Genomic DNA, 16397 nt, shown 5'->3' with positions numbered 1-16397 from the left:
ATTCACTGATTTGGACAAAAAGTGAGTTGTCAACAAACATTCTCCAGAATTACCTAGCATGCCTTTTAGTTGTGTTATTGGTCTGCACTAGCCTGGTTCTACCAGACCATCGTACTTCATTTCATTTGTACAGAAGGTCTGGAACTGATCAATTGACAAGCGCTGTCTGTGAAATTTTGGTATGTAAATATCCAGAATTGGGATTAGAGGTCACCTACATACTTGGAGTTAGACTGCTGAATTTGAGGTGAGAGGACTGTTTGTGCTTTTCATGTAAAATTGAAAATATTTAGCTCCTCAGTAGGGATGGGAATTGAGAACCGGTTCTTGTTCAGAACCGGTGGCTAGTGAACCAATTCCTTGGAATCGTTAACATGCCTGCTTAACGGTTCTGCTTAACGGTTCCGCTCGTTGCAAATGCGTCATGACTTCACACTCGCGCTGCTTTGTTTTGGTTCAGAACGCAGCAAACATGGTGTCGAGGCAGAAGCGCTCTAAAGTTTGGTTGTAATTCAAGCGAAAAGGCAACAATACGGCCACTTGCAACAATTGTAAAGTTTCCATTTCGTCAAACGACACTCGCACAAGCAAGCGCGCAGACTGCGATCCTGACGGTTAAACATTTAATCATCCGCTGTCTTACTAGTCGGCACCAGAATTGCCCATCACTTGGATTTGAACATAACATGTATGAGAATGAACGTGTGTGTAGGCCTAGGTGTGGGCTGATAAGAGGGAGATACATAAAAAGGCGAGAGCAGCATAAAGCAAAGCAAAAAGGATTTCATGAGCACTGTTTACTCTCGTTCATCAGCTGTTATTGCTGCCTTTACGCACGGCGGTGGAGACGAACCCAAACAACACACAGCGGGACTCGGCGGTCCAGTGATAAGGAAATGTTTAACAAGACACTTTATAAAGACAGTAAGACACACTTAAAATAACGATCCCTGCCCATACAAAAAGCTCTGCCTTGGATTACGTGATGGAGCGATCGATGTGTATAAAACCATCCGCAACGTGTGTCTGATGACGGGCCATTATATTAATAATAACACCGCGCTGCACATAAGAACAGCATGTACATTGTAAAGCTGAGATGGAGCGGTGGCTCCTCGTCGCTGGCGTGGTGAAGAATAATCAAAGCGATACATTGTCTTTTAGCCTTTATGGCGTATTTATTCTCTTCTTGAATAGCCTACATGACTGACTAGTGTGCAGTCAGTTCAACAACAACGTACAAGTGACAGTTTGACCTGAGGCGTTCCTTCCACGGACCTATAAAGAAAGGGTTCCTTCACGTGAACGTAGAGACATCATCACGTTGCCCTTTCAGAGTAAGGGCGCAATCATCATATAATAACCCTTAACATACATTAAATATCTTGTATCCTTCCTGAGAGGGCAAACATGATGATTTTTCTGCATAAAAATGGATAATTTGCCAAAGTTGACAAAAGTAAAAGTTGATCTTGTTTCAAGTGCAAATGAGCACTGTTAATATTCCAAAAGGCACAAGCTCTTCATTGACTGTTTTCAGTCTGTGTTTTTAGTTTTTAGGGCACATAATGGCATTTGGGCTTAAAAGCCAAACATTTATTTTTTTGTCTGGACCAATTATGTGAAAATTTACTATTTCCTAATCCTAAAGTAGCCTACCCTTGATAATCTTTCAAGGCACACACTAGACACACTTCCGATCTAATATTAAAGAGAGATAATACAAACAAACTAATTTGTATTTATTCTCTCACCCAATGAGAATCGATAAGAGAATCGATAAGGAATCGGATCGATAAGCAGAATCGGAATCATTAAATTCTTATCAATTCCCATCCCTACTCCTCAGTATTTTTCTTCTAGGCTTTTACACAATGGGTGTATAACAAAACACGTGTTACCCATAAAAAGTGTGAAGGGTAAACTATAGTTTAGATTGTGGTTAGCAAGCTAATTAGTTATCAGATGGTTGTTGGCCTTGATGCAAGTAAGAAATTCAAGTTGGGGTTGGTCGTCACATTTTTTGGGGGGTTGGTTGTCACATGTTATCCAAAGGCTGCAGCCAGAAAAGGAACCCAATAACGAAATAAATTGTCCAGCTGTATCCTCACTGACACCCCAGAGAAGGAAAGAATAGAGCAGGAAAAGGCAGCTAGCATGCAAAAGAAAACAGGGCAACACAATCAAAACACAAGCTGCCAAGGCTACAGTAAGTTATGTAGGCCTATTTGTCAATTTGACAATGCAATTAAACTTTCAAATTTAGTTCTACTTTCTTGCCTTCTTTTTAAGATGATTCCCATTAAGATAACATTGTGACAAACAACCCCATAGTGTGTGACAACCGACCCCTTGATGGGGTTGGTTGTCACAATGTGTAAGGGTGTCTTTGATGATTAATTTCTTCTTTTTTACAATAAGATATAAAAAGTGAGGGGTACACATTTCAAGCCAACACCTTAAGCTTCAATTTAATGTAGGAATGACTATTGAAAGATGTTTAGGTGATGAGCAATTCTAACTAGAGTAAAAAGTGTGCCTACTTACCCCGTTCTCCACTACTGAAGGGAAAATTAAATTTGAGCGAAAGTAGGGTGGCGGACGGAGCCAGGCTAGGTCTGCTCAGGCTCCTGGGGCAAATATCTGTGTCTCTATCTGCTGAATGCTCCATGTTAAACATGTAGTGTGTGTTTGTGTTCTCCTGCTCAGCAGCACACTGCAGGCAGGGGTTTAGATCTACAGAACGCTGCCTGATGTGACTGTAAATGATGAAAGGACAGCGGTTAGCGTCAAACCGTAAAGTAAAGTTGAAAGTCATTTCAAGTTACAGCTAAACAATGAATTGAAACTCAATATTAAACTCTATTAGGCCGGCTGAGCTGTAGATTCAAGTGATATACCTCTGTAGGTTTATAACTTCAACAAACTCCTTTTGCATTGTCGTATTGCTTTCACATTTTGATACTTTTTTTTATAAAAATATATATATATTTTTAAATAAAAATAGCAATTTTAGTTTTAAAACTATGGCCTTTTCACTCTGACCAAACCTTTATTGTGGTTATACCCCACTCCTTTTATTGAATTCTCATTAGGTACATTATGTACACATTACTGTATCAAACTAATATCATAGGAATGATTTACAGTAGAAACGGTATGCAGGGACTTGAAGCCCAATATACAAAGCATTGATAGTATGTGCATGTATGAAAATTTAGTCCATAACTATCTCTGCCAGGAAAATTGTAATGAAGTATTAAGTTATCGTAACTTAAAGATTGTATGTGAAATAAGCATGTTTGTATTGGGTGACTGTGGGTTTAGCTTCTTTTGACCAAAGTTCTGAAGGCTAAAATAAAACTGTAAAACTGCATTATCCATCTGAGAAGCATGCAGCTGAATGATAGCAAATAGAAGCCTGACACATGTTGGGGCTACAAGCCTTACATGTGGCAGTCCCAACCGTCTGACTGCAGTTTGTCCACCGCTGGCTTTGAAGACTTAACGATAATGTTTGAGGGAGCACTTTGCAGCATAATGAAGATGTATCTCCCATGCCCAGTCGGAGCTGTCTGAACTTCATCAACCTTTTCAAATCAGCCCTTATCCCCTAGGCAGGAGGCACTGTGAGGAGAGCAGAGGGAAGGGAGAAGCATCAATCTCTCCCTGGAGAGACTGACACACAGTGAAAGAGGCCAGGCAGAGGAATGACAGCTTCATTTCAGCTCACTAGCAGCCAGAGGATTGGTGTTCAGACAGAGCGCTCTGGCCCGCGCGTTAGTCATCGCAGCATGGATAACTGTCATAGTCAGCGCTGTGGCAGGTGCTGCTGAGGGGGCTTGACAACGTTGTCCTATGGGGGAGTGTTACAGTGTCTGACTGGCTCTTTTCCCCTCCATACCACCCTGCTAGTATTATAGCCTCTGCTCTTATAGCACTAAATCAGTCCCAACACACCTCACTGTTCTTTACCGCTCTCCTTCCCAGAGGACAAAGAAAACCGAATGTCTGTGGTGGTCATTGGCCACGTATCTCAAGAACAGGCTTGAGTGGTGTGAGGTTTATTCATCCCCTCCTGGCCCCGGGACAACTGTACAGGTGTTTCCCCCTTGACGAGGGGCCTGCCTGCTCACAAACTTTGTGGGCATGTTGGGGCTGGCATTTCATTGATTTTGCTGGCACTAATTGATTTTGCGGACGCTATTTCTCCACTAATCATGGAGCTAATAGGGCACGCCATCCATTCTTAGTGGATCTGGCCCATTATCATTTGTGAATTTTTTCAGATTTTACTAGATCAACAGCTAATAATATTATTATATTGCTCATCTATCATGTATCTATAAACCAAGAAACGTCTGTGTGTCTGTGGCTCGCATATCTTTCTGATTTTTAGTCAGATCGGCATGAGCTTCCGGATATTGCTTGCGCACAGCACGAAGGTGTGCATCCTGCATCCTTCAATGTGAAGTTTTTAGAAGTACGTGCGCACACTGAAGGCCACAGTGAGCACAGTGAGCACGGAGCATGAAGTAATCTCCGAATAAACCCCGCCTCCCTCTGACGAGCGGGACACACACAGCAGACCGACACAGCCTATTTTTACTTCCTCAACAACTCCTCTCCTGCTACACCTGTCCGCATTAGTGGTAAGCAAAGTGCACTTTACACTATTTTCACTGTAATAATACAACACGGTCTTGGATGCTTCCACAAAATGTTTTATATCCGAGCCCGAGCGCGCGCCCAAGTCTCACACACACACAGCTGACTGCAACTGACACGTTAACGTTAATATCCGTTTAAAAGGTAAACCGAAAGCCCAAGCGCCCGCGCGCTAACAAGTCCCACACACACACACACAAACACACACACAGCTAACTGCTACTGACACGTTAACGTTAATTGACAGTTATCCAAACTCGGTCTTATCTTTCAAATACCTAACAGTAATGGTAATGGGGTTGACAATGTTGTCATGGCGTGCAGCATAGCCTCCTTTTATACACAGTGCAGCCATTTACTATATAGGCAACTGATTGTAAGTTTGAGTGCATTGTGCAGTATGGATGGCAGTTTGCAGGGTACCATAATATCAGATTGTATAGGTAACACCTGTACAGCTCGATTCTTCTTTAGGCTTCAACACTTAATTAATTAACACATTTTGTGTTTCATTTCACTTAACAAAACACATGGAATTAGTTTGTGTTTATCTTCACACAATACACTAAGGAATGTTGCCCTACTCTATAGCCAACTTCTACAAAGTAACTTACTGATAATAACCTTCAACAGTGTGAAATTAGCCATCAATGATAGCAGCCAAATGTACTGTCTAATATCTTTCTTTGTTTACCTGCTTCCTACGGGCACTGCACTAGTTTAAAGATGACTAACAAATCCATCCTCAAACTGTGTGTCCCTTGTTTAAATCGGGGCACTGTGCAGCTTTCAGTTCTCCCAGGACCCACGCATATAATAATTGGACATATCGTCCTTCAGTATGGGTCAACTTTTCCACATGTTGTGACAAGAGATAGAAGTCAGCATGTTAGAATGCAGCCTCTGAACTATACCTGCACATTCCAATCCCCCGTTAGACTGTTAGACCTCCCAGCTGCTCTTTTTATGCCTTGGCACAGGAGATCATTTAATCAAAACTGAATTCATAAAAAGACGCTGAGGGCGTAACAGAGGACAGCTTTCAAGGGGGAATCTGAATACAACACCTGGGCCGGTACAAAGAGAAAAAAAGAAAGTCCAACAGCAAAGCGTGCCTGTCCTACCAATGAAGTCTCAGGACAATCTATCCACACACTTCACCCTTGAGAGGAGACAGGTATAGTGGAAAACACTAGCAGAGACGTTTTCCCTGTAGATAAACAATAAGATATTCATACGCTCAGCAAAAAAAAAAGGTCTTAGAGAAATTGTTTTATTAGCCGAAGCATTTGTTATTAACCCCCGGCACTCATAACCGTATTGATTTTCCTAACACACGCACGCCAATAGCATTATGGCAGATCACTTCTGCTCGCTGGCTCACTAAATGTAATGAATATTAGCTTGATGTGGAACCCAAATGCTGATATTCCATTTAAATTTGAGTATCCAGTTAAAGATTGCTAATGCATGCTTCAGGTTCATAATGAGTGACACCGTCACACCGTAAATGTTATTTTACAGCTTGTCATTCCTGCCAACGTAAGACAAAGACAAGGGAATAATGGGCAGAGCAGGTACATTAAAGGATTTCTAATATACAGTGAAATTGCTGTATGGAGCAATCATGCAAACAGTATTAAAATGCCCAGCTCTGGAGCTCTGACAATTTGCCTGGCATTTAATTGAAGTAGCGGTAAAAGTATTTGTGTAAAAACCTGTTTAATAAAAGATAACTCAGTTATTAATTCAAGAACATAATTACCTATATGACATGTGCAACGTCAAATGATTGAGAGGACTGGGGTTTAATTTGATTTTAATTAAATTATTATAAAGTGATTAATGAAATTAAAGAAAGTGACTTCTCTTTTTCTGCCTGACGGACTCTCACTACAGTATACCACAACCCATTCACATTTGCCTAGGTTCTATTCTCTTTAATGTTTTATATGAGAACAAAAAATTAGACTCTCGTACAGATGCGCCTAGGTTTTGAAAAATAAAGATATTCCGGCAAAACACTGCTAAAATGCTAGTCATGCTAGTGAGATGCTAGGTGTTTTGAGTGGCCTGAATGGCACACATACATAAAATGCATTATTATTAGTAGTAGTATGCTCCTTTAAACCTTTGGAAAACATTATACTCTGTTTTTGTTATGTTTCCAAATGAGACATTTCCATTAGCATTGGACAGTTTGGCATCTGTAAAGCATCATAAAGTGGTAATAATTATGGTGAGAACAAAGGAGGGGGTCTGCCAACACTATCATAGAGCGTACAGGAGGAGGTTGGGGATGGATGGCTCAACAAAACACCAGACACCGCTGTTTGTCCACACAAATTTTGTTTATTTTCCAACATTAACCATATTTCTATTCACAATGAGCAGTAATTGGACAGCGCAGACACATGATACCATCCTGTTGATAGAGTTGATAAATTACCAGTGTTACAAAGCTAATCACTAAAGGTAACATGATTGAATCTGTGGCCTCCATCCTTGTTACTTTCAAAGAGAAGTAGAGGCAGCAGGTCTGAGCAGACTGTATAACCTCTCTGTAATATGTTGAGCTTTGTCTTCAGGCCCTGCTGTTCTCTATCAGCCATGTTATGTCTCTGGGCTGCTGCCAGAGAGGAGAGATGATTTTACATTTAGAAACACATTATTCAGTAAGGGCAGGAGAGAAGATGTCCTCATGGATTCAATGTGGGTAAAATGTCATGCTTCCCCCCTCTCCCCCCTTTCCTCACCAGTGACCATGCCAGTCAATCTGCTTAGCGCTGTTTGTGCTGTGGTAGTGACACTGTGTCCTGGTGCCTTCGGTGAATTTCATATTAGCATTAAGCTATCAGAGAGAGTGGGGTCAGAGAAGGGCAGCACTGAGACGTATTAGTCCTTTGCCTATGCCACGTTGATCATAATTTTCTTATGTTGGTTAGAATCAGTAGCATGATTATATGAGCAATTTAAATAAAGAGTAGAACTTATTTACTCATTACATTTAGGGAAGCAACAATCTGGTATCTCTATTGGGTATGCGCCCCCCCCCGCCCCCCCGATATTGAATTAATAGCTGGATTTGGTATGGTGAATCTATTCCGAACCGTTCATTTTAATTCAATGTGTGAGAACCACACATATGTCACGCTCGAGCAGCACCCACAACCCAAAACAAACTAATGCAAGGACCTATATTTGGAGTTGATTAACCATCAATGCTACTTGCAATATCTGCTATTCCAATGCATTTAAACAGTCTCAAAGCTCGAGCAAATGTTGAGCAGTCACTCATACCTCACAGCCCTGTGCCCGTGGAGCAGAAGGGCTGCAAAGTTGACTTTTGTTCCATAGTAATCACTGAAAGTGATATGAAAAGTAAAGGAGTTTAATTTCATTTATATTTTAAAGTGAAGGCAGAAACATAATTTTAAAAAAAATGATATAAATGTATAGAATTATCAAATGAGTATGTGCTCATCGTGATTAAAATGTGTATTTAGAATGAATAGATTGTCTCATTGATGTGTTTATATTTCATAATTCTGCTTCAATGCAATAAAAACATTGAGTGACATGTAAACATAAATGCATCTTAGGAAAAAGTTGGCTTCATTACACTATGAATGAGGTGGCCACTTTTGATTTATTGAATGATTCTAAGAGGGGGATATCTCAAAATATGGGCAAATAAAACCCAAACGCTCTGCATGGATAGATAACGTTAAAGGTATATTAGATAATGTTTTAGATAAATGTTGGGGAACCAACTATTTCACAGATTTACATCCTCCTCTGTCTCTCTCTATTAATACATCATTTTATATCCCCTTATGGGACTTCATGCAAAATTCACCCTGGTGGTACTTGTGTGACCAATCAACTGTGGCACTCGCCAAAGGTGTTCTCCTTGATCTGCTGTGCCTCATTTGTTTGTCACATTGAACTACCACATACATACTGTATATGCAAATATAAAAGGAGTGTCTTCGTCCTATCATTTCAGCAGACTAAAGCCCTTGTTGTGACAGGAACCTGGCTGTCTTAACTGACTCAGACGTACTTACACACTCACTTGGATAATTTAGTTTAAAGCTAGAGGGGGGGAATTATGTATTTCAACTCATTTCTCTGCGGTTAGTTTTGCTTTTATCTCATTTACCTCATAATGGCTCTCATTTATCAAACTTGCGTGGAAACTGATGCAGATCCTGGCGCAAATACCTGCCTACGCCAGGTATCGCGTGGTATTTATCAAACAGTCGTATCTCACCAATCTCAGCGTACGCCAGACCATTATTGATAAATGTGGCGGCTGAAAACAATCGTTATTTGAATATCACGCCCCTATATTTTCTCAGTTTAGAGGCCTCGCCCTGAGGTTTTACGACATGGATATGCGCATTACGGCACAGAAGAGGAACTTCTCTGAAGTAGAAATTGACAGAATATCAGCGAAAGTAGAAATAAAAAAGAGTTTCATTTAGGAGCATCAAAGAACAATAGAAGGCAGCAGTTAGGAAGGAAATAACTGCTGCAGTCAACAGTGTTGGTGTTGACAAACGATCTCCAGCTGAGGATTTTGCATTTTAGGTTTACATCAGTAACGCTCAAATGCTATAAAACAGCATTTACAATTATATGTCACCTTTTCTTTACATAGATGAAGAAAAAGTGGTCCGACTTAAAAATCGCCACTAAAAAAAGTGTGCTGCTGCTTTGAAATGCAACACCAACTGGAGGTGCGGGCATAATATAAGTGGTAGAGGAAAAAAAGACGCACCAACTGTCCGATAATGGTCCCCATGAAAGAAATAGCCTACACGTCTGCAGAGATTTGAATGATTAGAATGTATTGGCCCTTTTAGATAGCACTACTCAAAAGGGTTTTAAAAATTAAAAATAACACATTTTGCGTTTTAGTGTATGACAGAAGCGCTTGGCACGAGTGGTCAGCCCGGCCGTCAGCTGCACAAGCCGACCCGGCAACGATCAGCTGTGAGAGCGCCCACAGTCCTGCTCCACCAGCAGATCGGAAAAACAAGCCGAAACGTGCCGGTTAATGGTGGAAATAAATCGCTCGCTTAAGCGATCAAGAGGAACCAACATCTCAAAAGTGCGTCAAATAAATAAAATGTTAAGCTGAATGGTGTGCCGTGTATTTTTGTTATCATAAAGAGCAGCATACTACTTGCATAGCCTACACATATAATACTTTGGCTAACATTTTGAATGAATGCAGCCCCCGTGCCCTACTGTCCCCCCAGCTGCTCCAAGTTGGAGACAACTGCCCTTACTCAGTCCCATGCAGCGCTCCTAAGTGGCCGGTGTGCGCACTATTGAATCAGCTCTCTTACTCAGTTGCACACCATAAGCTGCACATTTTTAAGTGAATAATATCTTTATTTCGGTCTGAGCAAACTGCATTTGTATTATCTTCTATGTCAAACAAAGTCATCGGCTACCCGACACAGCCTGCACTGCGATTCCATGCTGTTTACAAACTTTACTCACGAGCTGAGAGCTGAGGGGTATACTACGAAGCAAACTCAACAGAGCCTCGCTCTCTTTTTTTGATCTGGTTCAACATAACACATACCCTCGCTCAGAGCTGACCGGTATCACAAAGGCAGTTATCAACCTCTTATGTTGAACGAGGGTTTCAGCTTCAGGCTCTGTGCGCGTCCCCATGAAAGGGGCCGTTTGGCCCGTCATTTGACTCTGCTTCCGCACAAAATGGACTGATCTTGTGCCGCTAACTTTACACAAACGGACTGATTGCGAGCAGCTGAGTAAAAAAATTATTACAGAAGAAAACAGAGAGACGAAAAAAACTCTTACTGCAAATAAGGAGTGGAATGCTGCCAGCATGGAAATGATTTATCTATCTTACCGATCGTTCTCACAGTGCGTAACGTGACATTATAAAACATTGAAACGTTGAACTCGGATTTAAACACTAGGCTATACCATTTAGCCTAATGTATTTATAGGCTACTTTGCTATATTTATAGCACTACGCCTATAGTCCCACACTTAAGAACGTAATTTAAGTCTGACACTGTCACCAAATGAATAGCCTATGTGGAAAATCACTTTAGTTTTGGGCCACATCAAAATGAATACAATTTTGATTTAGGCTATTAGCCTTTTATTTGAATCTTACAAATACCAATAGGCCTACATTAAAAAACCTGTAGTCTGTATTTTTCGGACAAATATGAATCTATTGTGAGAAGCTTAACCTGCGAGTCTGCAGCGATGTCCGAAATGTGACAGCTGTCACCTGTCACGTCCCAACTGTGTTCATTATTTCATCTCCCTCATCTTCCCCTGATGTTCCAGTGACAGCCTATTCAAAGCCCCTTTTCATATTGTAAACGTCATACACTAGGTCAGTGTGTGTAGATCGCCAGGGAAAATTATTTGAGAGGAGAGCATAGAGTGGCGCTGCATACAGTATAGGCGTAGGCTATTTTACATTTTCTGCAAAAAGCCCCAGCGCGATGTTACAGTTCACTCTGCTGTAAGCCTAAGCCTAATGTCACGGCTTCATTTTGTTCATTAACTTACTGATCAATAAGTTTAGATGTAACAGTTTCCTCAGTGAGAATATAGCGCTCAGACAATATAGTCAAGTCCGCGGAATTTCTAAATGTGTAGTTTCCTTAAAGCAGCTCAGAGTAACATTTAAATATCTTTTAAACAGCCTCATGTTACCTCACATAATCATAAATTACCTTTAACAGCAAACGAGACCATCAGTGCAAAGAAAGACGTTTTCATATAGTTTTTATTACTGCATTTGGTCTGGTCGCACACTCCGGTTCACGCGTGCATGCTCTATGGTCACATATCCGTCGCAGACTTCAGTGTGGCGCAACAACGCAATTTGAGAAGCCTATCCCTCCAGGTGAGGGAACGGGAGCGGGAGCCTTGTTTGAGACAGTTGTTTGTCGTCATAATGACTGATAACGGGGCTGAACCATCAAAGAAAAAAAAGAAAATGCAATGAAGAAAAGCTAAAAGGGAGAGATAGGCGGGCGGGAGGGCGTTGCCAAGCAACGTATGCACAATTTCACGGGAGCGAACTAGACTCCTAAATGAATGAGTGGTAGCCTACTAAAACAAAGTTTACTTTGCCTCGTCACCAGCATCATCAGATGACCATTATTCATCTGAAATAGTCATTATTTACAACAACATAAACACATTACCTCATCGTGATCCATAGTAACTGCCGTCTCTCGTTCATTCGCTTTCTGTGAGGACACGTAATCTTTCAGCTCCGTGAGAGGTGACACTGCATCAACTCATTGCAATCAGGTGTGTGTAGCACTGACTGGCATTAGTTGATGCTGTGTCACTAACCACTCTCACGGAGCCGAAAAGAGTCCGGTGCCCTCACACTTTCAACACACGGACATGGACTATATTGCTTCCTGATCATTTGAATCTCGCACGCCCGGCACGAGCTAGAAAACAGCTTCACGACAGCTTGCGTCGTAAAAATACTACCGCTTTTGTCCAAAGGGGACGCCAACGTGCCATGTTACTCGTAGTGGCTTTAAAGGGCAGCGCTCTAAGAGACGAATTTAAGCTCAGACTCTGGAACAAAAACTGGTCTGAGCAGGTTAGCCGTGCAGCCTCTGTTACCACGGTGATCTAGACAGGTAAAAAGAGAGCCACCTTTCGTGATACTGAAAACTCTGGCTTTAGACTCAACAGACCTCGCTCAGCCCTTAATCTCGCTTCGTAGTATACCCCTCTGGCGTGGGATTTGAGTGTACCCTACGTTCACGTCCATATTGATAAATGCCGAGGTTTGCGTGGAAATGTGCGTACACCCACTTTTCTGGTCTACACACGGTTGATAAATGACGGCCAATGTCTTGCGAGTCTTGCTTACTTAAATGATGCCATCATTGAAAAGAATCCATCCATCCAGTGGATCTCTTCAGCTTTTTTCATGCCTATTAATTGCAAGACATTTCCACCATCTTTGTTGAATCTCAAAAGATTCTGGACGTTTTAGAGCAGAGGCCTGCTTCTAATCAAGTGTGCTTTTTTCAAATTGAGCTTAGCTTAAATTCACTCTGATTGGAAAAGACATGTCTAATAAGAAGCGTATGCAGACCATTAACATAGAAAGTAGAGAGTAGGGCTCTACCAATGTCTCAGTATGCAGTGGTTACCCACCACCTGCATCATAGAAGGTTATTTACCACATTCTACTTTAATCAAATATTTGATGCTCCTGGAACTATAATGAGATGGTTAAGATGCCGGTGAGTGGAGTTAACTTCTAAATACAATATGCTGGAGGGGTCACTGGCCACTGTATCACAGGTGGGGTAAACCATTCTGGATGATGTTTGTTGACAAACTCACTTTTTGTGAAATCAGTGAATCTCTCCTCACAATCTGCTTCCTGTGTGTACTGTGAATGTGCTGAAATAAATATGGTGCTGCTAATACACAACCCAGGCTCTGTAAACTGGCATGTAAACAAAGGGAATTTAAAAACAAAGGGGTCCGCCGTAGCATGTAAACATGCCCGTTTAAAGAGCCTAGGCTGTGTATTAACACTTGATGTGTTTCAGCACACACACACAGTGCTGACAGGTAGAGGATTGAGAGGAGATATTCACTGATTTTGAGAAAAAGTGATTAGTTGACAAGCATTCTCCAGAATCGCTCATCACCACCTTTAAGCGTGTTTGGATGTTGACATTAAACTGCTGCTTTGTTCAACATGATCTCATGTACTCGCTGCAGACTGATCTATATTGTGTTGGAGCACAGAGGTGCTCTGAGATGCTCGGCACAAAGTAAAGAAGTTGTTTATGTATAAAGCCGTATGCCTTTGAAAGAAGGGAGTGTAATTGACGAGCGTTGACAGAGAGAGATGAGCCATGTGTTATGTGTGATAGAGTGGATACGTGACTGAACACTGTCAAGTCACAGTCAACCTGACAGAGTCTGTTGATGTGTTCCCCAAACCAGGATGCCCCTGAGACACACAGCAAGACAAACACCATACAGCACGTTACACTCTTCTCATCAGTCTTTGCCTGTACAGCTGTTCTCTGTTACAATACATCTGAGATCACGCTAGCACACGCGGTACCAACAGGTAGCATCGTGAGGAGAGATTCACTGATTTTGACACAAATTTATTTTGACAAGCGTTATCCAGAATCGCAATAACTGGCGTTACTGGATCTAAATCATGCAAACATTCTTCAATGCATGTAATTGAAGTGTTTTCACCTACAGGGGAAAAAAGGGTCTCTGGGTGGACAGTGGATTGATGAACATTTTCCGGCCATAAAAACCTTGTGTTAGGTCAGAGACGGGAGAAATCCCCAGTTCTAAGTTTCTAGATTATATTCACACAGCGCTGGTAGTTTTATGTAAATGAATGTAGTAACATCAACAGACAGTGTATGGTGATGAGTGCTGGCTGTAACACTACTGTTCACAGTCAGATCACGTTCAGAGGAGGACATTTTGTGTTGGGGATGTGCTGACATCTTGCTCTTGATTGCTGTGTGCTCTACCTTTAGCCAAAAGAAGCAAACCAAAGTGGGATAGAGCCTTTCAGAGTTCCAGGTAGAACTTCTGCGAGGGAACAAGGTGCTAGGCTTTAAATCTCCCTGACGCCTCTGACGGGGCCGGCCTCTACCTCCCAATGACTGACTTGCATTCTTAATGAGCTCTGATTGCCTACTCGCCAGAGGCTGCTAGGAGCTGTGCTGTGCTGTGCCACACTTCCCTCTGCAGGCACAACAGCAGACTCCACACACAGCCGTCTCTTTCACCAAGCCACCTACACTGGAACTGACTGATAGCCATGTAAGCATATACGTATGTTGCTATGCGAGGCACTTTCTCTAATCCCCGCTGCTCACTTTCATATATTTGGAATGTAAATCATCCCTCACACCTTGTAAAGATATCAAACTGTGCCCAACAAATTGTTCTTTTAGATAAGGATGTTTTTTGAAGACACGAGCAAAATGATGTAAGCAAACCCTGGGGGTGCTCTCTGATTTGTGAGAATGAATAGAACACTTTGAAGGTAACACAAGCATCAGAGGAAGAGGGAAAGACTCACTGTTTGCCTATTCGTCTCATCCTAACAGACTCACTGCAGGTGGCAAAGCTTTGGATCGAGCAGCAATATCTCCCACAAGTGTTTTTTCCTATCAGCCAATATCATACAGATCTGTGAGGCATGCTGCTGCGCTGGTGACTGAGGTGTCAATCAAATGCAGCCAGCAGGCTTGTTTGTTTGTACTGTCTGCAATGGCCCCAGTGTCGGATGGAACAGATGTCGGAATTGCAGTCTGACATATTATATTTTTTAAGATAATTATTTTGGCATCTTTCCATTCATTAGAGTTTTTCTATTATTTAATTTTTGTTTAGCAGCAAGGGGGATGACATGCAGAGAACGACCCAGGATTCTGGGTACTGAGGGGCAGTTTAAACAATGAAAACGCAATGGTTTTCCCCTTTACGTTTTGAAAAGTTCCACATTCAGACACAATTGATTTGAAAACTTCACTGGTGCACATGGTTTAGGAGAAAACGGGCCAAAATCGCTGTAGTACGCATGCCAAGCCAGTAGTCAGCGGTGACACAGCCTAGTAGATAGCTCTTACGGTACAATTTGATGCATAAAACCCATAAAACCTTACTGTAACCGAAAATTAATGCCACTAAGCGGTTGGTGTAAGCTTAGGGTTACAGGTATTGCACCTGACAAACTTTCTGTCCTCTTTTTCACGGTGTAGAACTTCAAAAGACGGCGTGATGCAAGTACTCAGCTTCCTGTGATGAGTGCGGATGGGGTTCACATCAGAGTTCAATTGCAAAACGGCCTGAGACCACCTCTTTCAAGCAGAGCAGAGTCCGGTTGTTTAGTGTGCACCAGAGTTTCGGATTGAGTTCAAACCAACCCAATGAACCCACATGCAAAAAATAAACAAATGCACTATACCCAAATCATAATTAACGATTGAAACGAACCGTGGAGCGTTTAAGCCCTTGGTGTGGTTCATTTGGGTTGGTCTGAACGCAGCCCCAGTCTCTAGTGCGCACTTAACCACCTTCTGAGTTTTGCCTTTGTGAATGTGAACCGAACCATCTAAAAAACTAAACAATGTTTCCGCTCTCAACTGGTGCGCACCGAGGAAGCGGACTATTAGGTGTGAACGCGACCTAAAGCAATTTAAGACTTTTTTTTTTTTTTTAAGATTTTTTTTTGGCATTTTCAAGCTTTATTGGATAGTACAGAGTTACAGAGAGAGGGGGGAAGATCTGCAGTAAGGTTCCACGGGTCGGATTTGAACCCGCGACCACTGCAACAAAGGCCGGAGCCGATATGGTACACGCTCTATCCACTACACCACCGGAGCACCGAAAGCAACCTAAGACTTTGGACTAGTTGCCCTGCTCCTGATCAGGTCCAGACAGAAAGTGTCTCTGATAAGCGAAGCTTGTGTTGTTGGAGACATGATGGAATAATCTGCTGTCCAGGTCTGAGCCCAGTGCCAGTGTCTGCTGGCTTCTCCCCTGGCCCTGAGCAGGAGTTAAAGCCCATGAAATATGGAGAAGGGCACAGTGTTGGCCTGCAGCCTGGCCACCCACTCAGCCCCCCAGGCACAGGTCCCAACCATCACATCTTTCTCTATTCACCTCCACACACTATTTGCTAA

At 42.1% G+C, this 16397-nt stretch overlaps 1 protein-coding gene across 1 annotated transcript in view; it reads left to right on the top strand.

Annotated features, from left to right (window-relative positions):
- tsnare1 (T-SNARE Domain Containing 1) overlaps positions 1-16397 on the top strand; it is a gene marked incomplete at its 3' end in the record, with an annotated part of 188010 nt that overhangs the window by 90084 nt on the left and 81529 nt on the right. Inside the window, exon 8 of the mRNA XM_080038829.1 lies at positions 14458-14529. Coding sequence (XP_079894955.1) covers positions 14458-14529 — 72 coding nt within the window. The remainder of the gene's footprint in view (positions 1-14457; positions 14530-16397) is intronic.

The sequence above is a fragment of the Ammodytes marinus genome (assembly GCF_949987685.1).
Source record: "Ammodytes marinus genome assembly, chromosome: 13".
Lineage (NCBI taxonomy): Eukaryota > Metazoa > Chordata > Actinopteri > Uranoscopiformes > Ammodytidae > Ammodytes > Ammodytes marinus.
The sequence above is the reverse complement of the archived record's forward strand: the minus strand, read 5'-3'. Positions and strand labels throughout refer to the sequence as shown.